This window comes from Lasiodiplodia theobromae (genome assembly GCF_012971845.1).
Source record: "Lasiodiplodia theobromae strain AM2As chromosome Unknown scaffold_11, whole genome shotgun sequence".
Lineage (NCBI taxonomy): Eukaryota > Fungi > Ascomycota > Dothideomycetes > Botryosphaeriales > Botryosphaeriaceae > Lasiodiplodia > Lasiodiplodia theobromae.
Window position 1 is genome coordinate 579,450 of NW_023336311.1, and position 26,017 is coordinate 605,466.

The window sequence follows — 26,017 nt, forward strand, 5'->3', positions numbered from 1 at the left end:
AGAAAACCAAGATTCACATCCAGATTCAAAAATTATCATATTCTTCCCTTATATCGGATTGCTACGCATAAAACACCATCACCTGAAGATATGGACCACCTCAATACACCAATTCGAGACGCCACCTTGCACGAGCAAGAAGAAGTAATGTCATCTCCATTATAGTATATTGTGCATCTACAGACCGCACGAATGTTCAACTTGGGCGCCCACCCGGCGATCGTCGGGCACACACCTCATCGCGCGATGCGGCGCTGCTTCTCTACTCCCTCTCAGGGAAGCGTCTCTCCCAGCAAACCATAGCCGGCTGCATGGGGCGCGAAAACATGGACTGCGACCAAAATCAGCATCGTAAACCGCAACAGCACAGAGATTCCGCATATCACTTACCGCATAATCCGTCGCCGGCACGCCCTCCCTATCCTTCGGGTTGCTAAACTTAAACTCCCTCACCAACGTCGCCACAATAACGCCCAGATTCAGATACGCAAACTTCTCGCCGATACAGCGATGGCGGCCCGCGCCGAACGGCAAATACGGGCTCTTCGTGCCCTTCGACACCGCCCCATACCCATAATCAACCATATCCTCGCTCTCCTCATCCTCCTTCCGGTCATCCCAACGATGCGGATCCCACGTCGCCGCATTGGGAAAGTACTGCTCGCTCATCGCCGTCATAACCGGCGACGCGAGCAGCACGTGCGAGTCCGGCACGATGACCTGCGTGCCAGGGATCTGCAGCGGGTTCTTGACCTTGCGCATAATCGAGTGGATGGACGAGTGCACGCGCAGCGTCTCCTTGATGACGTTCTGGTGCAGCGGCAGCCTTTCGAGGTCTCTGTACCTTAGCGGCGGCAGGTCCGCCCCGAGCGCGCTGACTTGCTCCGCGAACAACTCCTCGACGACCTTCGGTTCGGAGGCGAGACGCAGCATGATCCACGAGCTGGCCGACGACGACGAGTGCTGCCCGGCCATGAGCAGCGTGATCATCATGTGCGCGATCTCCTTGTCCGGGACGGGCACGCCGCTCTTGTAGCTCGACCGCATGAGGTTGGTGATCATGTCGTGCGTCGCCTCTCCCCCTTCCCCCCGGCTGCTGCCGGTCCTCCTCCTCTCCTTGATGATCTCGGTGTAGACCTCGCGCATCTTCTCGCGCGCGGCGTCGCGCTTGCGGTTGCTGGGGATGGGCAGCCAGGGCATGAGGGCGTTGAGCGGAGAAAAGCCGAGGTCGAGGTCGTGGTAGAGGTCCGCGAAGTCGGCCGTCAGCTTCTTGCGGACTTCTTCGCCTTGCAGCGCGCGGCTGGCGGTGAAGATGGTGATTTCGGCCATGGCGGCGGGGATGTCGATCGTGCCGGATAAGCCCTTGAAGCGGCCGGACGTCTTGATGTACTGCAGGACTTCTTCTTCGATGAGCGGGACGTAGGATTCCAGCGCTTCTTGGGTTAGGCCGAATTTGACGAACTGTGGGTGGAGGGGGCGTCAGTGGTAAGCGGATGCTTGAGGGTGGGAGAGAAGCGGATGGAGGGTACCTTCTTCTGCTCCATGAGTTTGGAGTTGGGACAGTCGTAGACGACGTCGGAACCGAAGACTGGGGTGGTGATGGGACCGTAGACCTCCTCTGCGTTGACATCCTTGAGCTTGCCGTTGAGAATGAATTCGTTGCCATCGATGCCGAGGTAAACCGTCGTCTTTTGTCCAAGGAGGATGAACGTGAAGACATCTCCGTACTATGTGACTGTCAGTCTGCTTCCTTATACAGCCTTGGTGAGCGTCCTACCTTTTCTCTACAGTCTTGGAAGAATTTCAAAGGGTTCATGCCATAAGTGACGGTGCTGCCAATGAATGGAAACCAGTGGAAAACCACTGGCGGCTCATTCGTCTTGCGGAAGAATATTTGACGTGCGACATTGAGCAGAACAGCGGCAAATAAAGCCGCGACTGCGTAGCCAACGATGTGGAGCGGCTTAACGTCTTCCATGGTGGAAAGTGCCTTTGGTGAGGTTGAAAGTAGCGGGGGAAGTTTGCTTTAGTAATGGCCGGAGAATTAGTCCGTCGTACGATGGAATGGGTTTCGGAATCCATCTGTTCCGTTGTGCACTCTGCGCTGTCCAAAAGCTCTTGCTAAGATAGTCGAAGGATTGGCTGCGGCTGTTGCTGTATGGGGCAACAGCTAGGGGTAATGACGCGGACGGGTGGAACAAAACATCAATAGAGAACAATAAACGTAGAGCATAATCTTGCAGTTGATTCGTCCGAGCGAGCATGCGGAGCAAGCTCTACGTGAATCAATATACCCGATGGGAAATGGGGAGTGTTACCTCAGAAACTACCCTCGTACAGAACCGGTTCTGGTTGGCTTAGTAAATACGAGATTGTGGGGACCCACAATCCTGCGGCTGCAGTGGACTGTGCCCCTGGGCCCAAGCCAGCGCCATCCAAGCCATCCCGCTGCTCCCGATGCAAGCAAGCGCGTCATCAGCTCATTTGTGGTCCGATTCAGATCGTTACAGGCCAGTGGTTGTTGGAAACAACGAAGCAATTCGGCGGTTGTGACTGCGGTTTCGCGGGTAGCAGGGAAACCGCGGAGCCCGGCGCCGCTATCGCTATCTGCGCTTCAACTCCATCTCTTTCATTATTCCTGCTTCACGGCGTGTCCTAGGGAACTCGATTTTTGAATCCGTCCTCTATTTACGCTACGATTGGCTGCATATATCCCTACGCCTGCATTTCGATTTTAGCTGCCACTGAAGCTTCATCCCACAAGGCTTCCCTACGATATGCCCATGAGTGAAGCCCACAATTTCGCTGCAAAGTGCCCTGCACACCGCCAGTGCTCGTTCGCCTGGTACTGCAACGAGAGGTGTTAGGATTTGCGGCACCTGGTCATATTGGCGTTATTGTATCTGATTGGTGCATTTTACCCGCTTCGTTTCCCCACCATCTGCCCTGAGCTGTCATTTACTACATTCAGTCTCATTTGCCTCGTCATTCATGATCGACACCTTGAAGTTCCATGCATTCTAGAACTTTCCATCAGCACACGGGTCCAACCAGTGGCACCCGCTGTGCCATGACAGATCTTTGCTCTGTCGAGGTCCAAATCCGATCGCTGACTATTGGTATTACACGCAGGTAGAAAATGGCACATCTTACCAGCTATGAAGCTCCAAGCCCGACAGCAGCCAACTCATGTCTTACAGATGTGGATATTCTCCTTTATTTAATGCTTTCTGGAAAATTGTCTCAGCGTTGAGCAGCGTGAAAGAGTTGCGACAATTGGGTTCGTGCGAAGATTGACTACAGATATGTCTCGTTGGTCAAGTGAAGATGATAGACGAGCTCGCTCGTGGCGGTGGCGAGACGGAGATGCTAGGAAGTAGACCGAGCGGCAGAGAGAGAAGTGGCTTATTTAAGTTACATATAAGGCTTAGCTGGAGATCTCGACGAGGGAGCATTCATGGGATGGGGAGGGTGCTCTCACAGCAGCTCTCGAAATGACTCCTGAAGGCCCGGTCACGGAAAGAAGCTAACACTGCATTGCCGCCAACGTAGAGGCAGGCTGAGTCGGCGTCTAAATTGAGTCATCCATCTCATGGTGATGGAGGGTACATGGTATAGCTTGGAATTTATTGCACAGCCTTTTCAATGTTACACAACGAGGAAGTATTAAGTGGATTCCATGATATTCGCCTCTCTTCGTTTGTTGTTTGCTGTTTGTTAGCTACTAGCGCGTATATATTTTATACTGCCCCACAGATAGCTTATGCATCATTCTGTGCATTCGTTACGCATTCCCAATGATTTTCAGGTGCAAAGCGGTGGTCAGTTTGATGATGGTGAGAGCAGTTCGGCAGGTATACTTCGCTGCCTACGGCTAATGTTCCAAATTAGGTTTAGCTTAACGCGGTGGTATATCACTACCACTCTCACCCCGCCGCATTCACCGATTGAGCATTTATTTCCAAGTTTATATGACACTTAGGAACTATACCCCAACAAGTTATAATTTCTCATCTACGCGCATCATGCGAAAAGCCACGGGCGATCCATCAAAGCATTGTGTACACTCACCAATCAGCGAAGCAGCGAACATGAGTGGACTGTTGATTTTGAAGCGGACGGGAACATCAAAGACAGATACAATAGCCTCTATTCTCCGTGTTTGCTCTTCGCTGTGGCAGTAGAGCAATATCATTGGTCGAATGCAGGTTTAGTCGAAGGAATGGAAGTGAAGCGCGCACCGGTTGAGGTGTTAATGCAGCTATGGCTGTGCTGATTCCAGGTGATGGAAGCAGGCAGACAATAACAGCAGCCTCGCTGCCCCGACCACCCGCCGAACTATTGTTCTATTCACTATTCATATGTCTTGGCGCAAGTATATCTTCCAGCGCCCCAGCACCAACCTCTACAACCTCCCAACTTCTTCATCCACCTTGCAACTTGCTCGTCCGAATTCTCTAAAAGTAAGTCCGAAAAGCAACATACGTGAGCATATGAAGCTATCATCCGGACGCATATGTCTTATATCCTCTGAATGGCAACATATTGGGGGACATGAAGCTATCGTCCGGACGTGAATGTCTAATTTCCTTCGATATGCATGACTGACATACTGCCAGGCAATACAAACTCAATCTTCCATTTCCTCCACCATGAACTCCAACCAGCCCAGTCAAGCCCCGCCCAGCCCGCTCTCGCCCAGCCCGGCCCAGGACAAGCCACGCACATATGACGCCACTGTGGATGCATTGACCGCCGCTATCCAGTGCGGCAACGGCATCCGCACCGCTGTCCTGGCCCGCGAGGCCGTCTACATGAAAACGCAGCAGCTGTGCAAGACTGGGATGCCCAAGAACAAGACCAAGGGCAACAAGAAGAAGAAGAAGGGCAAGGATACGCCGGCTCCTCTGTCCAAGAGGCAGCACCGCGAACTTGCCATCAAGACCGTTCGCAAGGTCATCTACCATGCCATCGAGCACGAGAACGCCTACAACCTCGCACGCGACATCATGAACGACGCAGTCCGCAAGAACGTCAAGAGCATCGACTTCGACCACGTCGCCCGCGAAAACGCGATGAAGAAGCGCGTCCGCGACCTTGTCGAGGAGAAGACTCGCACCATCGACGAGCTCAGGGCCCGCCTCATTGAGCTCGGCGACGGAGTTATCCCTCCGCGCGAGAAGTTCTTTATCAAGGACGGAATGACCGAGCACCACATCGAGGCACTCAAGAACCGAGAGATCCGTGAGCTGAAAACCCACCTTCGCCACTTTGAGGGATCTCTGAAGGCCAAGAAAGAGGAGTGGCTTGCGTACAGGGTGGGGAGCCGTCCTGTACAAGACAAGGCGATGAATGACCTGGCTGCTTCCATGGACCTGTTGGCCTCCTCTTGCTCGGGCTCGAAGGACAGCAACGATGATGGAGGCGACAATAGCGACATGGAGCTCGACTTTGGTGATGAGGTCATGTGAAGAGGGAATTGGCATTGGATGTGGTTTCCTATTATCTTCTGGGTCTTTCCTTCATTCTGTACTCATGGGAACGGTGTTACTGAAAAGGCTTGCGGCATTTGCAAAAACTGGCGGAACACGGATGGTTTCAAAGTTCTGACTCAATCAGGATTCCGAGTAGCGCCTATAGAGATGTTTAGAAAAGCTGATTACTGGACAGCTCGAAGCAAGCCAGATATCATTATGGATTTCTTATTCAAAGTTCAACCGCCATGCAAAGTAGAGACAAATAAGATGTTGTCACCCTTTTGCACTTCGTATTGGTCCTCGCCCTCGAGCTCCCAGTCTGCCTCGTTGATGAGCACCAGGATGCCGGGCCGGCTTCAGTGGATTAGCAAGCGTATGCGAAATGGATATAGGCCGGTAGCTACCACTTACACAGTGTCGTCTAGAACGAATAAATCCTTCCTGGGATCCTTCATTGTGTTGTTGCAGAGGTACCTGACAAGGAACGCTACATTCGCTGCTTCGCCGTTCTCGTCCTTGGCGGGTAGAGCGATCTCATGTTTGCGCTGGTTGGAGAATAGCATTTCCAAGCCACCACTAACACTCGGTCAGCTGCTGCAGGTGCTTGAATATACTTGTACGCACGTGAACTCAACCGTGATGGGCACGACGCCGTCATTGCTCGTCGCCATGGTGCAGGTGGCTGGCCGACTGTTCTGCAGCGGCAACGAATTTCAAGGCTTCCGTTCGTGGCGCTCCAAGCCAGGCGAGAGTGCAGGAGCAGTGCGGTTGAAAAACGATTGTCGCTCTCTGTTGGCTGGCGATGGTTGCGATGATGTCGTGGCGGATCATTAGGCAGCCTCGCCGCGGGGAAAATTTACGCGAGCGGCTAGCGCGACCAGCTCCGCAAAGAATTCTGTGGTGTTGACCTTCACCATCTCCGCCGAAGCAACTCGTCCGCTCACATGATCGCTTCCTGAATCCACTAGAGCCCGGACCAAGGAGACACTTGCCAGGTTTCGTATCGATATAGACTGGCACGGTTGGCGAGATGGTGCAGGTGGCTACCAACTTCATTGCTGCCGGCGGCAACAGGCAGCCCAACGCCGCCGACTGGGACCAGCACGGCTCCGGTTTGCTCGCTTATGGCGCCGGAAACAACATCGCTCTATGGGATCCCCTGGTAAGCTTCATTTTTACTCAATTTCTTGCACATGTCTTTGCGTCTTCGTATCTCTTCGATGGCCGTTCCTCATCGTCTCTTCATGTGGTGGCCGCATTGCTCACATAAGTCATCGCGTTTCCTCCACTATTACAACCTTCCCTCTCGTATTCTGCTATATGAATCAAGTATCTTGGGCATTTCTTCCACTAATTCTCTTTGATTTGCCTTCTACTTTTCCCAATATCCACTCTAACATCTGGAAAAGGATCCTACATATCGCGGAAGCTATGCCGCACTTTCAGGTCACACAAACACCGTCAACGTCGTCAAGTTCTTCCCCTCGTCGAAGTCACAGGAGAAGATAATTTTGAGCGGAGCTGCCGACAACACTATCAGAATATGGGCCAGCGATGCTTCTTCCCCCACCGGGTTCCAGGAGAAGGCAGTGCTGACAGCGCATACCGCATCCATCAACACCATTGCCGTCCTCCCCGACTCAGATATCTTCGTCACCGGTGCCGCCGATGCCACCATCAGAAGCTGGAAGCTGGAACGCAAGGACGACGGCTCCATAAATGCCGAGCTACTTCAAACCATCGACCTCAAACAGGAGCCCAAGACCGCCTACTTCCCCCTCTCCGTGACCCTCGCCCACCTCTCCCCATCCACCCTCATCCTCGCCGCCGCCGGCACAAAGAACCACATCCAAATCTACGTCCAACAGCAGACCTCCTCCCCCACCTTCACGCTCGCCGCCACCCTCAAAGGCCACGAAGACTGGATCCGCTCCCTGACCTTCGCCCTCGAGCCGTCGACGTCCGACCTCCTCCTCGCGTCTGCCAGCCAGGACCGGTACACGCGGCTCTGGCGCGTCCACGCCGGCGAAGCGCTGCCCGCCGCGACGGCCGCCATGGTGGAAGAGACGAACCCGGCGCTGGCGGGCAGCGTGCTCGGGCGCAGCCTGCACAACAAGGCGCACCGCATCGCCGACGCGGACGGCGCGCCATACTCGATCACGTTCGAGGCGCTGCTGGTCGGGCACGAGGACTGGATCTACTCTGCGCAATGGCGGACGCAGGAAGCAGCTTCCGCAGAGGGAGAGGGCACCAGCAGCAAGCTCCAGCTCCTCACCACCTCCGCCGACAGTTCCATCGCCGTGTGGGAAGCCGATCCCACGTCCGGCGTCTGGGTCAGCGTGACGCGGCTGGGCGAGATCAGCGCGACGAAGGGCGCGACGACGGCGACGGGTAGTGTCGGCGGCTTCTGGGTCGGGTTGTGGGCGCCGGACGGGCGGTCCGTCGTCTCGCTCGGGCGGACGGGAGGATGGCGGTTGTGGACGAGAGGCTACTCGTCCTCCTCGCAGGATGCCGGAGACGAGAAGAAGATCGACGACGATGACGACCGCTGGACCCAGCGCGTTGCCGTGACGGGCCACGTCCGCGCCGTTAGGGACGTCAAGTGGGCGCGCGACGGCTCGTACCTCCTGACGACGAGCGCCGACCAGACGACGCGGCAGTTCGCGCAGTGGAAGCGCGATGATGGTGACAGCAGCAGCAGCCAAACCTCCTCCTGGCACGAGTTCTCGCGCCCGCAAATCCACGGCTACGACCTGAACTGCCTCGCGCCGCTCTCCAGCCCCCTCCACTTCGTCTCGGGCGCCGACGAGAAGCTCCTCCGCGTCTTCGACCAGCCCTCCGCCGTCGCCGAGCTCCTCTCCCAGCACTGCGGCATCAACACCGCAGCAACAACCAATGGCGCTGCCAGCGCGGGCGGCGGCGTCAAGCTCCCCGACGCCGCCAACATCCCCGTCCTCGGCCTCTCCAACAAAGCCATCGAGACCAACGACGAGGCTGCCGAACCCGACACCTCCGCCCCGGCCAACGACGTCACAGCCGGCGAGACGACCGCGCGCAAAGCTGTGACCCTCACGCACCCGCCGACCGAAGACCACCTGTCGCGGCACCTGCTGTGGCCCGAGGCGGAGAAGCTGTACGGGCACGGCTACGAGATTAGCGCCGTGGCGGCGGCGGCGAGCGCGGGCGACGTCGTCGCGACGGCGTGCCGCGCTACGTCGGTCGAGCACGCGGTGATCCGCCTGTACGAGACGCGCGGGTGGCGGCAGGTGTCGTTCACCGCCGGCGAAGAGCGCGCGCCGAGCATGCGGCTGCACAGCTTGACGGTGACGGGGCTGTCGTTCAGCGGGCCTTCTTCTATCCCTGGTAGCAAGGGAGATGAGTACCTCCTCAGCGTCGGCCGCGACCGCGTCTTCGGCATCTGGGGGCGCGAGCAAGAGACACCCTCATCAGCAAGCGGCGAGCAGCAGCCCCGCTACACCCTCCTCCACGCCCAAGAAAAAGCGCACTCCCGCATGCTGCTCGGCGGCTCCTGGGCGCCCGCCGCATCGCCGTCATCATCGCCATCATCCCGCGTCTTCGCCACCGCAGGCCGCGACTCCAAGGTCAAACTCTGGCGCCTGGATCCCTCGTCGTCGTCGTCTCAGACCGAGGACGAGAAGAAGCCTACCATCACCCACCTCACCACGCTCCCCTCGCCCGGCCCCGTCACGGCCGTCGCCTTCCATCCGGACATCGTCGGCGATGGGCGCGTCGTCCTGGCTTTCGGCACGGAGAAGGGCGAGCTGCTGGTCGGACACTTTGTGGCGGACTTCGGTGACGTCGTCGGCGAGGGACGCGGGGAGGAGGATGCGAGCCGGATGCAGGTGCTGGATCGGGCGGTGGCGCCGAGTGATGTTGTCAACGCATTGGCGTGGAGGCCGGTTGGTGTTGATGGTGGTGAGGAGGGTGTTGAGTTGGAGTTGGCGGTGGGCAGTGATGATGGGAGCGCCAGGGTCTATGGGGTGAGGATCTAAGGATGGTTGAACCATGGTTAGAGTTTGGAGTGGTCCGTCCCGGGGCTAACGTTGACGTCGTGTGTATTTTTGGCCATTTGATAGAGAAACGAAACGAAAAAATGGAGTTAGGAATGTCATCTCGTGAATTAAGATTGGTGATAGACAAAACAATCCGCGGCTTCTTCGATGATGCCTTGTCTTCAGTAGACCAGAAACCCGAAGTCAATTATGTATAGCAGAGCGTGCATTATTAGTAGTATGTACTAATAGAGAATTCGTTAATGAGCAGAAGCAAAGAAACCGACGCTGCACCAACCTAATGCTTCTTCACAACCACCCTCCAAAGGTGGATGCATGAAAGCGCTGCAAGATGGCCAGAACGAGACGTGTCAAACCCAACCCTCCCAATCCGTTGTCTCATGTCAAGAGTCATCCCGCGTCCCCAACCACCATCCGGTTGATCCCCAGTCCCTCCTCATGTCATTGTGACTTTTCGTCGGCTCATAAAAAGAGGGTAGGAATAAGTATTACATCCAACATACCCCAGCCCGTCCTATTGGGCCATTATCCATCTCTTTACCCCAAACGGCATCTCGTCGTATTTGTTTGATCGGCCAAGCGTCTGAACATTTGCTTTAGCCATAGTGAGTTTTGTGACAGGCCAAATGCCGATCCTCTCCAAGGTAAATTTCCCCAAGTACAAGTATCTAGTATCAATCGATACGATTCATTCTTTTATGCGTTGTTATTGTTGTTGTTGTCCTTCTTTCCGAGACCGAAGTACAGGCCGAGTACGAGTGCGATGATGCAAATGATGATGATGAAGACGAAGAGAGTCCAGCGGCGCAGGCGGTTACGGCGCTTGATGTGCTCGATACCCTTATCAAGCTCGACATGGGCCGCTTGGCCGTCCTTGAGGACCTCTTCGGTCCTCTGCTCGGTCTGTTCCACTTGGGGTTCCTGGAGGACGACCTGCTCGTTCAATTGTATGAACAGTTCTGCAAGCTCACTCATTGTCTTCTCGATCCGCTGGATATCATTGTGACGCGCGCGAACGGAGCCGAGGACACTGTTGGCATGCTGAGCGCGGTTCGTCTTCATCTATTGAGAAAACAATTATTAGCACAACAAAACTTTTTTTCTAAGTCGTCATGGAAACTTACAGCATCCGCGAAGATCTGCTGGGGGCCGTCTGCGCTGTCCACAGCTTCTTTGATTTGCTCTTCGGTGAGCTCGGGGTTCACAATCCTCATTTGGCGTCCAATATTCTCCCGGTACTTGTCACGGAACTTCTTCTCCAACTCCTGATAGCCCTCAAGCTCGGCTTTGAAGCTGTTCTTTAGGTTCCGGACCTGACTATCCTTGGTAGAGTTGCCACCGCTGCGCGCAGCATCTGTCTCGAGGAATTTGATCTCGTCCTTGATCTGAGCGTTCAAGAGCGAGGTCTGAGTGGACAAGTGCTCGAGCTGGTGGTGGGCATTGGCTTCGGCAGTGTCGGAGAGGAGGCGCTGGTGGACGGCTGCGATCTCGCCAACCTGCGAGGTGAGCTGACGGATACGGCCCTTGCAGCCGTCGACGCGGGCCAAAAACTCGTCCAAAGCAAGGACGCGCGGGGCGGCTTGCGGCGGGGCATTCAGGTTGCCCATCTCCATGTAGTTCGGGTCTTGCGAGTAGTTGGACGACTCATGGTGCTCTAGCGGGGGCGCAGTCTGTGGGTGTTGCAAAAAAAGCGCGAAGTTAGACAGCTCTGATGAATAGTCTGCTGGTGGACAAGCCGTTGTAATTCAATCAACGGCGTGTCGCCTGGCGACTTGTTGGTGACGTGATACGAACCTGGCCGCCGTAGGGATTAGAGGCGCCGTAGCCAGCGCTGGTGGTGCCATACGGGTTGGACTCGCCGTAGCCGTCGTTACCGTAGGGATTACCGCCGTATTGTCCGTAAGACATGATGCTCTGGTGTTGCGGGGAGAAAGTGGGCAGTCGGTTTCCGGCCGGAGAAGCGGGCAGCTTAGGCTCGCGGAAGAGTGCGGATGACGTTATGCGGAGCGCTGACTGTGCCTAGGCTTCGAGAACACGCAGTAAGGGGGCGCAGGCGCGGCAGCGGCGATCGGGCCGGTCAATTGCGGCGAGGCGAAAAGCGTAGCGGAACGTCTCGGGAGTCGGGGAATTTGCGAAGACGGACAGAGCTCACAGCGAAGCGGGCGCGATGGAGTTGTTGAAGAGAACGGAGGAAAGCAGAGGCCTGGTGCGGGCGGGTGTGGAGGTTAATTTCTCAAGCCCCGACGCTTGGGCAGCCAGGTGGCCAGTCAGCGGCCACAGTTAAGTGGCCAGGCAACAAGGCTCGACTACACGGGGAGCTGTCGACCACTGACCTGCATGGCAATGTTCCTCGGTCACAGCCACTCCGATGCACCCGCTCATTGCCGCAATCGTCCCCTCCACACACGCCTCAGCACAGCATCCGCTCCAGACATTGACACGCGGAAAGCTGGCGCAGCACCGCAAATATCGACCTTGAGGCGCACGGGCGACGGCCGAGGTTGGTGGAAGCGAGAATGAAGTCACCGCCAGGCACCGGTGGGCCGCCTTAAGCTTAATTCGATCATTCGCGCGCCCAAGGGTCCTGCTCGACGAGATCAATTTTTCTCAAAAAACATGGTGCAACGGCGCTTCACGGTTAGTCCGCCGCCCTACCCGCGCGGTTACCAGGCAACGCATCGTTAGCTCGCCAGGGCCAAATGGTCGGTGAAGAGGTCCGGCGAAATCTATCCTGACCGCTCCCTCAGAATCACGCCGTGAAGGATGAACGGTGTGTGAACGCTGCCAACCCAATGATACACAGGAGGTCTCGGCATCGAATCACTTTGTGACATGTCTTGATCCCTTATCCCCGGCCATTGGCGACGAGTCACTTTCTGGAAATTGCCATGGTCTCTTTTTCCCCGCAATCGCAGACTTCCATGCATCGAAACAAGCCAGGAACGCATCGCACTGATGAAACACACACAAGCCATCCGAAACACGGCACGTCGCTCCGGCCCGGCTGCTCGTCCCAAGCAAACTCTGCATTTCGGCCACCTCCGAACAACATATTCCATGGTTTCACCAGAGAGTGGATTTCACGTGACAAAGGTTGCTCAGGCTGGCTTATGGCAGACGAACTTCCGAGGCATAGAACAGTGAGCGTGAGACTATCCGGAAGGACCTCCGCGAACCGGAAAATTCTGGGGTAGCACTTCCTGGTTGAAGTAAAAAGACTTGCTTTTAGCTTCGACTCAAGCATGAGGCCGGAATCCTAACTAACTATATCAATGCCTAATAAGCCATGGTATTGCAGTGCGCCCGAATCCAAAGACAACAGGATGATAAACACGTTTCTTTTTTCTTGTTTCTGCCTGTCTCGTCAATCTTCACCTCGTCATCAAGCAGCTCCACAGGCCGTCCTTCTCACACACGCGCATTTGTTATCCCAGCACTCATCTTTCTTCCATAACATCGGTTTCTCACATTCCTTCCCTTCCGTAACCGACTTTTCCGACGCAGCATCGACCGGGAAGTCGCCCATCGAGACCCCGCTATCCTTCCTCGTCACCGCCGCTATCACCTCGTCCGACTTCACCCCGACATCGTACGCCAACTCGTCCGCCGCAATGCCGCGATCAAAGCTCACCAGCACGATGGGCCCGCTGCGCTCACCGCTGCCATACTTGGGTCGCCGCAAGAAAATGAGACTCCGCTCGTCAGCCACGCCCACAATCTCAGTCGGCGGCGGCGGCGGCGTGTAGGTGCTGGCGCCGAGCGACAACGCCGTCGTCATGGTCGTCAGTGGTGACGAAGGCGACACGGGCTTGGTGGGCTGAGGCGGAGTCAGCGGCGCGTTGAGGATGTCGTGCAGCTTCTTCGTACAGTCGTATTTCCTGCCGGTCGCCTTGTCATCCTCACCTTTGCTAGTGCCACTGCTGGCAGCCTCGCCAGCCGGCGGCCACAACCTGATGGGCGGGTAAAGGAAGCGGTCTTCGTACGGTGGGAGCTGCTGATGCTGATGCTGTTCCTGCTGCTGCTGCAGCTGTTGCATTCTTACCGCGTCCCTCGCCGTCACCCTGTCCTTCCCCTTCCCACCTTCGGCCACGCCATCGCAGACGCCGAGCGGCAGGAACGGCTGCCTCTTACGGGCGCCGATTCGCAGGCGCAGACAGGGTGTACCGCCGACAGCAGCAACAGCCGGGCAGCAGGCGTCGTCCTCGACAAGGTCAAGGAAGGCAGAGCAGGACAGGTTGTATGCACGGTGCTTAGTGCGGGCGAGGATGAAGGCTTGCGAGGGACGTCCACAGCCGGTGGCTAGGAGCTGCTCGTCGTGCTTGCGTTCTGGATGATAAGCACGCGGCAGCCGCTCTTCGGACGGCGCCCAGTGCGGATTGTTGCCCGAGCCAAGGGTCTGAACGAGGATGTCTTCGAGAGGGAGGGGAGGAGCAGTGTCGATAGGTACATTGGTGTTGTCCTCAGGCTCTTCAAGATCGGTGGCGTCGGGGGAGGCGGGCGATGGCAAAGTCGGTGAGGCTGACTGCAGCTGGACATCGCCACCACCAGCTCCAGCAGCACCCGCCACGGCGACCGCCCCTTGCTCACCGGTCTGTCGCCTTCGAGCTGAAGGTCTAGGGGGGAAGGTGATCTCGCGCGTGTAGAACGTGCGTTCCTGCTTGCTGCCGCCGTTGCGCCATTCGCGACGAGCCTCGACGATCTGCAGCCTATTCGTCTTCTCGTCGACCTGCAGCCCAAGGTCGGTCCAGGAATCGTTGATGGGGCCCTCGGCGTGCTGCCTACGATACACACGCGTGTTGATCTGCACTTCCTCCTTGACCGGTCGGTGCAGGGGGAAGCGGATACAGTGATAGAAGGACGTCCAATCTACTTCTTCCACGACGAACGAAGTTTGGTTGGACACGGCGTAGAAGTGCCCGTCATGGATCTCGAAGGCTACTGTCGATCCGAGGTCAGAGCCGACCAGCTCGTCCAGCTGAAGAGCAGGTATGTTGGGCGGCAACGGAGCGTCTTTGTTTAACGATTGGGCGTGAATCTTCCACTCATGGTGCCCATGTGCGCCCAACCCCGTGTGAGTGCCGTAGAAGAGATAGTTGGCTGTGTTTCTAACGAACAGTTTGCTGGCCCCTTCTAGCAGCCTGATGAACCTGACGCCTGCTCGGGTCATGGGGTCGAATTTGCGCAACTCGATGACGATCAGCCAGTGCCCATCCGTACGCCAGTCGGCACAGAGGTCCGTTTCGGAGTAGTCGAAATGAAACGAGACCACATAATCGCTGTAGTGCAGCAGGCTGATCTCAGGCTCGATGTCTGGTGTACCAAACTGAGTGGCTGACAGCACTTTGGCCATCGGCGCCGTATTCACTTTAAAATCCTCGGACGGGTCGAGCATGGAGCGCACGCGTATGACGCCATGCGACATATAGCACAGGACATTTTGCCTGTAAATGATAGATGATCCGTAGTCGATGACGCACGCTGAGCTAGGAGTGGCAGTCGCAAAAGAGCCTCTTCGCGAATATATGCGCTCTAGGGCGTCGCGATAGGTGATTTTTTCTTTCGCGGCAAACTTTGCTTCCTGAGTAAAAGGCGCGTGATCCTGTAGATCTAGGTCAGTACGATCTGACGGGAGGGGCCGCGTGGACAAAGAGGGGAACGTCTTCCGAAGGAATGCTTACTTCCACCATCCGTCTACATAGTGTGCTTTCGTACCGCAGCTGGTACAGCTGTCTACACGTTAATGTGAGATGAATGACATCCGAGTATGAAAGTCTGCCGGCGACATTGAACAGAATATCGTAAGGTAACCGGTCGAGAGTAGTCATGAAGAGATCCTGTAACTCCAAAGAGGTATCAAGCAAGGCGACTGCTTTTAAAGTAGGAAACGTCGTAACGCGTCGTAAAATCAGATAGCCGCCCGAGTCTATAATATGAAAGTTACGCTGAGGGAGCCGTAAAGTTGTCGATCGTTTTGCTGATGTAAAGTTGAAATGTTGGAACGAATGACAATGTATTGTGAGATCTTCTACGAGTATTTTTGGTGTAAATGAAGATTTGGTCAGGAACCATCGTGTAGGCGACGATAAGTGAAGCGCCTCGGACTGCGGTAGTTAAGAGCCAAATTGCATGAGGCTCTGCGGCGGTGATCGAAGCGGAGCCTACCGGCACCCCTTGCTTCGTCGGAGCTATCTGTTGAGTAACGCGAGTCGGGTCCGGTTGTGCAGCCTTGCGTGTGAAATGAGGGGCTGAACTATATGAACCTGACACCCTGAGTCGATTATGACCAGCCAAGCCGGCTGGGAGTCTGCAGTGCGGCTGTGATGGCGAGATGCATCACCTCGGACGGTCTAGTTCAATCGACTATGCACATGTGTTAGGCGTACTGTAGCCCGTGCATAAGAGCCGCATTAGACGCAAACGGACTGCGCGCACGACTAGTAGCAGGCAAAAAGGGCGCAAAAGATCATCGCGAGCCGCCAATGCCGGCTCATGTCAGGGACTCTTCTGCCTTGCAAACGATGCGGCTGGGCCTCGAGCCTAAATGCTAGGCTGAGAGGGTAGGCCACATGCTCTCCTCAAAACAGGGTGGGCTGGGGAAAGAGTTGGGAGGTGGCGGCATCAAAGACTTGCGGCTCTGCTACGGGGCAATGATTGGTCATAACACCAGCCTTGCGGCGTCGCACGCTTGGTTAGCTGCTCAGCCTTGTCTTAAGCCCCCACTTCAGTACTCCGATGAGCCGTGGCATCGGTCCTTTAGTTTTCTCCAGCCTCTTGCAAGAGTGTCAGGCTTGAGCATGTGGGGCGAAGGTCTTGATGAGTATGCATGCGGCTCTTTCAGCGTGTGCCCCGTGCTTACTGCGTGCATCCTCCGATGGCGCATCGCTCTCAGTAAGCTGTGATGGATATAGTACACCTTGTGTAATGAAACAATGGTACTGAGACCAGGGTAGAGTATCACATTAGCAGAAAACGATCATGCGCAATTCCTGTCACGCGCAGTTGCTAGACCCCCCCGAGGACACGTTGTCATCGATGGTGGGTCAAACGGCTCACAAGGCTGTGAGGGGGTCCTGCACCCACGCCCGGTTTATGAGGCTTAAAAATCAACAGACATGAGGCCTGCATCCGGACCTTCTTGCTTCTTTCACAGATGAATTCCCTTCCAGCTGCATTGCGCGGCTCGTGGCTCAGCGGGAGGCGCCCCAACTGGCCATCGAGCACTTCGGCTGTTGAAGTTGAAAAGCCAGACTCACGATGGCCCGTCCATTGTGGAGAGATGTGAGGGGTAATGCACATGCAGGAGTCTTACTGCAGACACTGATAGTCCCAAAAATTACCCGCAACCGAAGCATCAGGTGGTACAGCCGCAAGGCTTGGAGTTGTACTCACTGTAGTACGTAGCACTTTTCATTCTTTAGTATAAATTGGCTCAACTGGGAACACCGGGTTCCACTATTCTCTCTCGGGGTCCTGAATCCCAACCAACGTACGGCCAGCCATTCGGCAGTGAGGAAAAGGGCGGGAGAACGTAGCGCCCGTCGCACATTCCGATTTCCGGACATCTTAAATCGCATAGCCCGAAGACTTTGCAGTAACAATCCTGCGCTGACGGGCAATGAATGGGCTCCTTGCCGAACAAAACTGTAAGTATACGTGTTAGTGAAACACTGCATTACGGCAAACAGCCTGCGAAGTTGCCCCGTTTGTAAGGCATCCATTGCTGCTGCCCGACCACATATACGAAAAAAGCTGCACAGGAAGTTCGCGCGCAAAGGCGTGCGTGATAAAATAATGCAGCAACGCCCCATGGAAGCAGCCAGCCAGCAGCAGCCGTTCCGAATAGCAATGGCGAACGCATCGAGGCCCGATCGGGTAGGACAACAGGAGTGCCAACAATCAGGCATTGAAGCATTCTTGCGCAAAAGAAGAAAAAAAACTTGGCCAAACTTACTATGCCACGAGTACTCCATCACACGCCCGGAAATAGAGTCGAGTAATGGTGTCTTCGCCAGCCACTCCCTCAGCCGCACGTATTCTGAGCGCGGAATCTCGCGGATCTTGTCCCTCGTGAGGGCAAACTGGGCGCAGCAGCTGACGCCAACCTCGTGCGGCACCTCGCGGGCCTCGCCGAAGATCTCCTTGAACGCGTGATAATACGAGTTTCCTGCGTGTCCTTGTTGCTGCTTCTCGCGCGGATCGTTCTCGTACGGCTTTATCTCATTTGGGCAGCCGAGCTGCCAAGCGCAGCGCAAATTGACGTAGCCTTCCTGCTCGAGGTAAGGCACCTGGAAGTTGCGCAGCACCATCAAGCCGTCGTAATCGGGATCGTCGTTGTGCCATTGGTATCTCGTCGGGTGCAGGAAGAGCGTGTAATCAGGGAGGTTGTCGTAATTGTCGATGATGAAGCTACAGCAGCCGAAGAAAGGGTCAGCGGGGCAATGACTTGATTGACAGCTGAGGCCCCACAGGTGAGGTGTTTGACGTACGTGAGATAAACCATCGATTCTCGCCCTTTATTGATTGGCACCCGCAGCTCCGCCTTGGGATTGTCTACGATGTAGCGGTATTTGGTCCAGTCGGGGAAGTAGTCGTACAGCCAAGCGACGTCATCCTTCTCCTGACTGGCGACGACGAAGGCCCTCTCGCCCTTGCGAGATTTGGATGTGTGGGCGTAGGTGCCCAAGTCCTCCTCGTAGGTCAGGTCCTCATTGCTGGTCGCGCCCCGCTGACGATTAACCAGGTAGCCGGCGATCAGAACGAGCACGAGGAGATAGAGGGCGAGGCGGATGTTGGAGGAGCGGCGACGGGGGCGCATCATTGGGATCGCGGGGTCATGGCCGGGCTGCGGTGCAGAGAGACAGCGATTTGGCGTCTAAGGGAGCATTGATGAGGTGTCGGGATCGGTGTCGGGAGGCCGCGTGGCTTCGTGGTTAATCATCCCCTGATGATGTTCATCAAGGCGTTCACAAGAGGTCGCGACCACGTCCCTTCCCGCGGTTTTTCTGCCGACGCCAATCGCGCGCGCAGCCCGCGCGACCTGCCTGCTGCCTGGCACATCCATGTCGATTACAATATCCCAATGCGACGACCATCACCTCGACGCTGCTGCACAAGCTTCGCGAAGCTCCAGAGCTAAGCATGCATGCAAGGCACGGCAGGAATGCCATCCCGCGCGTCACCAGGCATTCCGCTAAATGTGGGGTCGCAGGCACGACTTTACAAGACCCTGGGCCCGCCCGAGTGGAGAGACACACGCAAAATGTAGCATTCAGACATGCTGCCGAAAACTAAAGAGACAGCTCGAGTGGTATCCAACTAAACAATGCCCTTTCGTGCAAACCCTGACGCACCAACGCCAGGTCCCAAAACCGCGCAGATCCGAGGGTGCGTATAGCCTCTATGACATGCTGCCCTCCGCTTGCGACGTGTACACATGAAAAAAAAAAAAAACAGGAGATAAGAAAAAACGCGGAGTGCGGCCGTCTACCCATGCACGATAAGTGATATAATGCATGAAACAAGCCACGGCCACTGAGTCGCCCGTGGCGTAACATTTCCGACAAAACTCCCTGCTTGCCAGCGTTTGGGATCGAAGCACTCTCACACCACAATCATGACAGCTCCACGCCCTCCATGTCCCTCATCAGCACCGCCATCTGCGCGCGTTTTGCCGCCTCGGCGACCAGGCTGTACTCGTTGAGGTATGTCACCGTCTCCTGCGCCGTTCGGCCAGCGCCCTCGCGGTTCGGCTGGTATTCCAAGCTGGCCGTCCGGCTGATTTGCGGCGCGGCGGCGGCACCAGCGCGCTGGACCTGCTGGGTCTCGGGTTGTAGCGAGCCGAAGTAGTTGGCCTGCGGCGCGGGCGACGACGGCGGCATGGGCACGCCCGAGAAGGGCTGTTGCGAGGCTGTGCCCGAGACGGAGGAGAAGACGGACGGGCTGGCCAGCGTCGAGAGGCTGCTGGAGCTTTGCGAGGCCGAGCTGACTTGCGAGGCGGAGCCGGGGAAGGCGGGACGCTGCTGTCTGTTGCCGGCGGAGTCCATTGTGAGGGCGGGTGAGGGAGGCGGACGACGAGCAGGGGAGTAGTCTTGTCTCTACTTTTCTTATAGGCGTCGGAGCGAGGTCGGGCTACTGGATTGGGAACGGAAGCGGACCCGCAAGCGAGATATGCGAGCCTGGTGACTAGAATCTGGAGATGCGGTGCCGAGGCTTTTGGTGAAGCTGCGCATCGGGCGATCGAGCAGCGGGTGAGCAGCGCCTTTATGGCAACATCGGAGGGCGCTTGGGCGAGGGCGATCTTGCCGTGCTGGTCGCACCACAATCGTCTGCGGCGCCGAGGCGCGCCCTGGAGATTCCTTCCCGGGCGGACCCCACATGGCACGAGAGAGGGTCGGAATCTGCCAAAGTGAGTGGTGCCAGCCCTCTCGGCAAAACAGCCCTTTTCCGCCGCGAGCATCAGAACCGCTGCCCAAGCCAGCAAAACCCGCCCAGCGATGCCGGTGAGTGCTGCCCAGCTGCGCGCGAGATAGCACGGTCGCTCATGCCTCTAGCTCGTCCTGATTTCCGGCTACCCGTCGTCCGGCAAGACGCACCGCGCCCTGCAGCTGCTCGACTTTTTCCGCGACAAGATTGCGCAGCTCGCCCCGACGGACGCACGCATTGCGCGCCTGAAGGTCCACCACATCAATGACCAGACACTCGGCCTGCACCGCGATGTCTACCACACGGCCCGCGCAGAGAAGGACGCACGCGCCGCCGAGGCTTCTGCCGTAAAGCGTGTCTTGGGCCGGGACGATATCGTTATTGCCGACGGCATGAACTACATCAAGGGCTTCCGATACCAGCTATATTGCGAGGCCAAGGCTATGCAGACCCCTAGCTGTGTTGTAAGTCCGCCCCCCTCCCCGGCTAAGCAGCCGCTGACAGTCCTAGAGGTGCACGTAGGGACCTCTATCGAAAAATGCCGCGAGATCAACAATCGCCTGCTCGCCGACACCACCGCCGATGGCGGCTACGTCGAGGAGGATTTTGAGAACCTAGTCTTCAGATACGAGGAGCCCAATGGCATGACGCGCTGGGACAGCCCTCTGTTCACCGTCGTGTACGATGACGAGACGCCGCCATTGGAGCAGATTTGGGATGCCATGGTGGGCAATGACGGCAAAGCCAAAGTCGTTAGGCCAAATGCCGCAACAGTCCTGGTAGGCGCTCGCGTGACATCATATTCCATGCAAGTTTACTGACTAGTTGGCCAGAAACCGGCGACGGAGCAGAACTACCTCTACGAGCTCGACAAGACGACTTCTGACATTGTGTCACACATTGTGTCCTGGCAAAAGGATCACCCGGGCGAAGAGGGTGGTGAAGTCTCAATCCCCGATGCCGAAAACGCCGTAGCCCTTCCCGCATCTGTCGTCTCGTTGCCCCAGCTCCAGCGCATCCGCCGACAGTTCATCACCCTGAACCGCCAGCACAACCTTTCCAAAACCCGCATTCGGGACCTCTTCGTCGACTACCTGAACGATGCATTCGAAGCCGCCTGAGGCCGACAGTATGGCTGTAGCTAACGGCGGACGTCATGGCGGGGTTCTCACCGCGGGCCGACTTTAGCACCCCGCGGTTTTCTAGAAGGATGTGACATGAATAATGGAGCTTGTTCCCGCTGACGCAACCTAGGGAATGTTAAGCGCAAGCTTCGGGTACTGTCGGCGGCCCCATGTCGGCGACCCGGCCTTTGAAAAGCAACTTAGGATTGATGCATCCGGCGCTCCAGCTTTCTTCATCCGCAGCTCCGCACAACACCGCGGCCAAGCGGATCAGCGCATCCCGTGTGGGGTCTGGACACGTAGGAAACAAGACCGCTTCTTAGGCCACCTGTCTGTGAAACGAATGAAATGGCATTTCCGGGGGGTCAGATGAGAGTCAGCACCCCAGACCGGGATGCTCAATTGGGCGGCTCAATCATCATCTGCCTGGAATGACGACAGATAGCATCCTGACAGGCAAAAAGTAAATACCCACCTGCTGCATATGGCGCCCTCGCCTTACCCGATCTTGAGCTAGCGTCTATGCCGTCCTGTGATGAAATCGCGAACTGGAATCCGGCTATCTGGATGACATCAGACTCCGTTGCAGCAAGGCACGCATCGCATCACGATTCCCTGTTCTGCAGTGTATTCTTGGTGTTGCAGATGGACGTGTGGAAGGTCTCCCGGCCGAAAGGCCCCGAAAGCAAGCCTCCCGCTGCACTTTTTGCCTCGGCGATCCACTCGGTTGTGGGGTCTCCACAGATCGGCACTGCGAGTGAACTCTCGCCCCAGCTAGACTTTTTTTTCTTTTTCGCCTCCGCGCCTCAGCAGTCCCTTGTGGAGACGGAGGCTCCACAGTAAACGCCCGCACTGTCGCTCGCCAAACTACCTAAACGAGCAAGAGACGCGTGTATGCAATACGAGCTCTTTGCCGCAGCGCCACTCCAGACCCCACGTTGCCACAGCCGTCGACATGTGATCAAGAGCGGGAGCGTTGGATCTAGCTATCACCAACTCAATATAGAACGCCGAGCAGACGATCATCATATCCGATCTAGGCAATTATCTCGACCTCATGATAACGATTCCACCCCTGCTCGTCCCTTCCAATGTCTACTCACCCTGACCTTACCCCGCCCACCGGAGAAATCGCATCAATGCGTCCTGCACCCGGGAAGCCATCCCATTCGTGCTTTCTGCGCCATCCATCGAGGCCGCCCATCCATCCCACCGGACAACGCGCCAGGCGCGGTAACTGACGCGAGGCTGCTGGTCCATGGTGTTCTCGACCTCGAGCATCAACAACATCCCCCCGCAGCTTAAACAATGATGGCTTCCAAACACCCCTTCGACCTCCAGATCCCACGATCTTCTTGCCCCTGCTGACCTGCTTGTCTGCCACACCACCTTCGTCGGCGGCGCTTTTTTGCCCGCTCGTCTCTAACCGCATCATGAACGCGGCCCCGGACCTTCTTCTAGTACATGCCGCCCAGCCCGGCTCGTCGGCCTGGGCCTGGACTTCGACGGCATCGCCGCGCGCAAGATGATGTTAGAGGATAGGTAAAGAGGCATGCGCGGAGAGTTGGTGTCGTCGATGCGGTTGCGGTGCCGGGGCGGATGCCAAAGGGGCTGTGAAGTCAACGGACAGGGTGATATTAAAGAAGAGAAGAGCGTTAATATGCTACTGCAGGCTGGGTTGTGGGAAGAAGCCACAGCATCATTCAGGCGAATTAGTTGGTTGCGTGGGAGAGAAATGCAGAGGTAGGCATCTTCCCACAGCAGGCATAGAATGGAAGGAGGGGACTGAACGCCGAATTTCATCTGCCTGTTGAGGTAAGTCTATAGCAACTCTACCAAAGAAATATTACTGGGTTTGTCATGCTATTGTGTAGGTAAAAGCTGGGAATTGTTTAACAAGATTTTACTGTCTCTTTTCCTTTCCAGATTATTCTACGAACCCCTTATTTTTTCATTTGAGTATTCTGGTGAAAGGAAACGTATTGATATGTCCAATAGAAGCTGACCGCAAGTTAGGCAACAGTTGTAGCATTAAGCGAGCTGCAGCCACTCATCATTAGGAGTGAGAAATGATCGGCATGTTAACGGCGCACATCTGCAACGTCAACCACCACAAAAGTAGCAACGCGCCTTTTGTGGTTCTTTAAGAACGCTCCATATATGTCCACGAAGACAAGGAATATCTACCAATAGGTCAAATGCTTCAATGTCGATCGGTGATGGGTGCACAGTCTGTGGGGCGGCGCTTAGTCGACAACGAAGCAGATTGCTTCATGTAGGCGCCTGCTGGCTGTGCCGCAATCACACATACAACGTCTTCAGCTCTGAATCCTGCAAATATGTTCGCCTTCGCTGCTACTAGTTTTAGTCTATCTGATTGTGTGTCCTGGTTACTCCTCTCTTTAATTTCTGCCTCTATTCTGTTTTCACGTCTTTCTTGTCAGCGAGACGAATGCCGTGGCTCCAAAATTTTCTCACATTTGCCAACGACATTAGATCCAGGAGTCCGGCTTCTTCAAAAGACGAGTCTCAGAGCCTACGAAATGGACGAAAGCTCAAACTTTTTTCGACGTCCACGACCTCCGGCAAGCCGAAAGCCGTAGCAGTGGACGAGGAGTTTCGACAAAGCATGACCCTTGCATGCTTCAACACAAGACTTTGTTCGCAATGCGAAGCGCTCAAGCTGGATGAACGGATTGCAGAAACGTTACAATCACCGGATGAGCTTTTCACATGGCCCGGATCCAACGAGCTGTTTCCCACCCTGGATGAATCGTGCGACTTCTGCCAGTTCTACAAAAGCCTGTTTAGTGTGCCTGGTCAGGCAGAAAATTTCAGATGTTTTGAGGTTCAATTCTCGAAAAAGAACCATTGTTTGGTCCAGAAGACATGGACCTTGAGGATCGCAAAGAAAAAAAAATATCTATCGAGGTTCGAAGACCTTGAAATCATCCGCGGAGAAGATTTCCCTGGGCTAAGGTGTCCCGAGCCTTGGCCTATTAGCCCTACTGGTGTTGATTACGAGGAACTGCGCAACAAACTGCGTGTTTGTGATGGACGTACAGACAGGCATTTCCGAAGGAATGTTCCGCCGCCAGCACACCCCATAGTCGTCATCAACTGCAATACCCGGAAACTGGAAACCCTCACACCTGGCGCGAAATATGTCTGCCTCAGTTACGTTTGGGGTCCGCCGCGACCCTCCAGCGGTGAAAGTCCTGGCCCTGGATGCATACCAAACCCCGCAGAAAGGACGGTCGAAGATGCAATTACGGTCACGTCGAACTTACACTACCAATACCTCTGGGTGGACAAATACTGCATTAATCAAGAAGACGAAGAAGAGAAAATGAAGCAAATCCTGCAGATGGATTACATATACAAGCAAGCGGACCTCACCATTGTTGCGGCTGCTGGCGACCATTCCGACTACGGTCTTCCCGGCGTCAGCACAGTGCCTCGCTCGCCGAGGCAAAGTTTGAAAATCGGCAATTATGTCTTGATGTCCTGTTGGCGTGATACCACCCTGGCGCACGCTTTGGAGCAATCCAAATGGATGGAACGTGCTTGGACGTACCAAGAAGCCCTCCTCTCAGAGAGACGGCTGTTCTTTACCGACTACTGCTACCTCCATGATTGCGGAAAATGCTTCGCCGAGGGGGACGAGTCAGTGCAATTTGATTCTTGGCGGCACTGCCCTAAGCGTGTGGCCCACGGTCATGCGAAGTTGACAAGCCAATGGATGGCATACCATGCTTTCCCATCGGCGACAGATATGTGCAAACGGATCGAAGAATATTCGAGAAGGCATCTCTCACACCAGTCGGATGCTCTCAACGCCATAACCGGGGTCCTTCAGACATACGAGCATACAGTCTCACCGGAACAACATTACTTTGGCCTCCCAATGTTCCGGCCTTACGTCCGCGAGGCCGATCCTTCCACGACGAACATGGATGGATTCGTGCAGTCAATGCGGTGGAGTTTGGAAGGGTCACAAGTCCGAGAGAGAAGACCTGAATTTCCAAGCTGGTCTTGGGTCGGATGGAAGTGCCCTTGCTACATGAAGAGCGAGGCACCGACTACGCCAACTGAGGTCATCATCGAAATCGAACTTAGCTCTGGAGCTCGAATCGACTGGGCCCAGTTCGCAGAGATGGGCTATTTGAAGCACGACCGAACGAGCCAATCGCGCTACATATGGGTGGAGGCGTGGACTTTTCTTTTGGAAACGCTGGACGCGCCGCCTCCATTCGAGGAGAACGTGCAACAATCGGAGCTCATTCGTAATGCGATAATTGATCCCAACGTTGTCCAGTTCAAGGCTTCCATCGACCTGTTTTGCAACGATTCCGCGGAGGAGCTGGAGCGACTGAGGGTCTCGTGCGGAAAGGGAAGGCTTCTCGCTGTCGTGTTGGGAGACATTAGCAAGGAAGTGACGACGCGATCCATCATCATCGTGGAAGAGTTGGACGGCGAATATCAGCGTGTTGGCAATTTCGACGACACAGGTCGCGCCATGATTTGGGATATCAGTGCAAGTTTCTGGGAAAGGGATATTGCCGGTTTGGAAAGGCAATGGATCAGGCTTTCGTAGGCTCTGCTGGTTAGCATTGCGTTACGCTAAGCAATTACTTGAGGATGCGTCTTTCGTTAATCTCCATATTTTGGTCCCAGTGCCACGTGTGCTTTCGTAGTCTACACTTATCCGTCGTTTTTCGTCCGATTCCTCGGCATACTGTTTATCTTTGGTCGATTGGGTGGAAGAAAAAATTTTGCTTTCCTAGTGTATTGTATACATGCATCTGAGCAATGATGATACAGCCTCTCATCACAATGAGTAATGTCCTGAACAAATTCTCACAGGATTGCGGTGTTCAGGGTCCATTTCCCCGGGGCAAGTTTAGGCGAGACGAAGGCCAAGCAGATGGTGCAAAGGCTGACTATTGGCTGTGAAACA

The 26,017-nt window shown here is 55.7% G+C and overlaps 10 protein-coding genes across 10 annotated transcripts; 4 read left to right on the forward strand and 6 right to left on the reverse strand.

Moving 5' to 3' along the window:
- Positions 1–262: 262 nt before the first annotated feature.
- Positions 263–1,978, reverse strand: LTHEOB_4302 (Cytochrome family 51; the record flags this gene model as incomplete). Its single annotated transcript, XM_035513322.1, has 4 exons — positions 263–331; positions 391–1,461; positions 1,530–1,727; positions 1,778–1,978. The coding sequence occupies 4 exons, from the start codon at positions 1,976–1,978 to the stop codon at positions 263–265; spliced, it is 1,539 nt and encodes a 512-aa protein (XP_035375006.1).
- Positions 1,979–4,652: 2,674 nt separating this feature from the next.
- Positions 4,653–5,471, forward strand: LTHEOB_4303 (Piwi domain-containing protein; the record flags this gene model as incomplete). The annotated part of the gene is made up of 1 exon (XM_035513323.1): positions 4,653–5,471. The coding sequence occupies one exon, from the start codon at positions 4,653–4,655 to the stop codon at positions 5,469–5,471; it is 819 nt and encodes a 272-aa protein (XP_035375007.1).
- A 242-nt stretch (positions 5,472–5,713) lies between these two features.
- LTHEOB_4304 (Ubiquitin-related modifier 1) lies at positions 5,714–6,148 on the reverse strand (the record flags this gene model as incomplete). The annotated part of the gene is made up of 3 exons (XM_035513324.1): positions 5,714–5,831; positions 5,889–6,053; positions 6,102–6,148. The coding sequence occupies 3 exons, from the start codon at positions 6,146–6,148 to the stop codon at positions 5,714–5,716; spliced, it is 330 nt and encodes a 109-aa protein (XP_035375008.1).
- Positions 6,149–6,507: 359 nt separating this feature from the next.
- On the forward strand, positions 6,508–9,490 carry LTHEOB_4305 (Rna polymerase ii elongator; the record flags this gene model as incomplete). The annotated part of the gene is made up of 4 exons (XM_035513325.1): positions 6,508–6,639; positions 6,887–9,079; positions 9,122–9,295; positions 9,341–9,490. The coding sequence occupies 4 exons, from the start codon at positions 6,508–6,510 to the stop codon at positions 9,488–9,490; spliced, it is 2,649 nt and encodes an 882-aa protein (XP_035375009.1).
- A 717-nt stretch (positions 9,491–10,207) lies between these two features.
- Positions 10,208–11,419, reverse strand: LTHEOB_4306 (Snare domain-containing protein; the record flags this gene model as incomplete). Its single annotated transcript, XM_035513326.1, has 3 exons — positions 10,208–10,573; positions 10,636–11,181; positions 11,306–11,419. The coding sequence occupies 3 exons, from the start codon at positions 11,417–11,419 to the stop codon at positions 10,208–10,210; spliced, it is 1,026 nt and encodes a 341-aa protein (XP_035375010.1).
- A 1,474-nt stretch (positions 11,420–12,893) lies between these two features.
- LTHEOB_4307 (F-box domain-containing protein) lies at positions 12,894–14,903 on the reverse strand (the record flags this gene model as incomplete). The annotated part of the gene is made up of 1 exon (XM_035513327.1): positions 12,894–14,903. The coding sequence occupies one exon, from the start codon at positions 14,901–14,903 to the stop codon at positions 12,894–12,896; it is 2,010 nt and encodes a 669-aa protein (XP_035375011.1).
- Positions 14,904–16,862: 1,959 nt separating this feature from the next.
- Positions 16,863–18,329, reverse strand: LTHEOB_4308 (Dephospho-kinase cab5; the record flags this gene model as incomplete). The annotated part of the gene is made up of 4 exons (XM_035513328.1): positions 16,863–16,899; positions 17,122–17,152; positions 17,463–17,917; positions 17,998–18,329. 4 exons carry the CDS (start codon positions 18,327–18,329, stop codon positions 16,863–16,865), a joined length of 855 nt encoding a protein of 284 aa, XP_035375012.1.
- Positions 18,330–19,122: 793 nt separating this feature from the next.
- Positions 19,123–19,554, reverse strand: LTHEOB_4309 (Thiol methyltransferase protein; the record flags this gene model as incomplete). Its single annotated transcript, XM_035513329.1, has 1 exon — positions 19,123–19,554. One exon carries the CDS (start codon positions 19,552–19,554, stop codon positions 19,123–19,125), a length of 432 nt encoding a protein of 143 aa, XP_035375013.1.
- Positions 19,555–20,004: 450 nt separating this feature from the next.
- On the forward strand, positions 20,005–21,054 carry LTHEOB_4310 (Protein kti12; the record flags this gene model as incomplete). The annotated part of the gene is made up of 4 exons (XM_035513331.1): positions 20,005–20,010; positions 20,062–20,397; positions 20,446–20,712; positions 20,767–21,054. The coding sequence occupies 4 exons, from the start codon at positions 20,005–20,007 to the stop codon at positions 21,052–21,054; spliced, it is 897 nt and encodes a 298-aa protein (XP_035375014.1).
- Positions 21,055–24,406: 3,352 nt separating this feature from the next.
- On the forward strand, positions 24,407–25,654 carry LTHEOB_4311 (Tol-like protein; the record flags this gene model as incomplete). Its single annotated transcript, XM_035513332.1, has 1 exon — positions 24,407–25,654. The coding sequence occupies one exon, from the start codon at positions 24,407–24,409 to the stop codon at positions 25,652–25,654; it is 1,248 nt and encodes a 415-aa protein (XP_035375015.1).
- Positions 25,655–26,017: the final 363 nt, after the last annotated feature.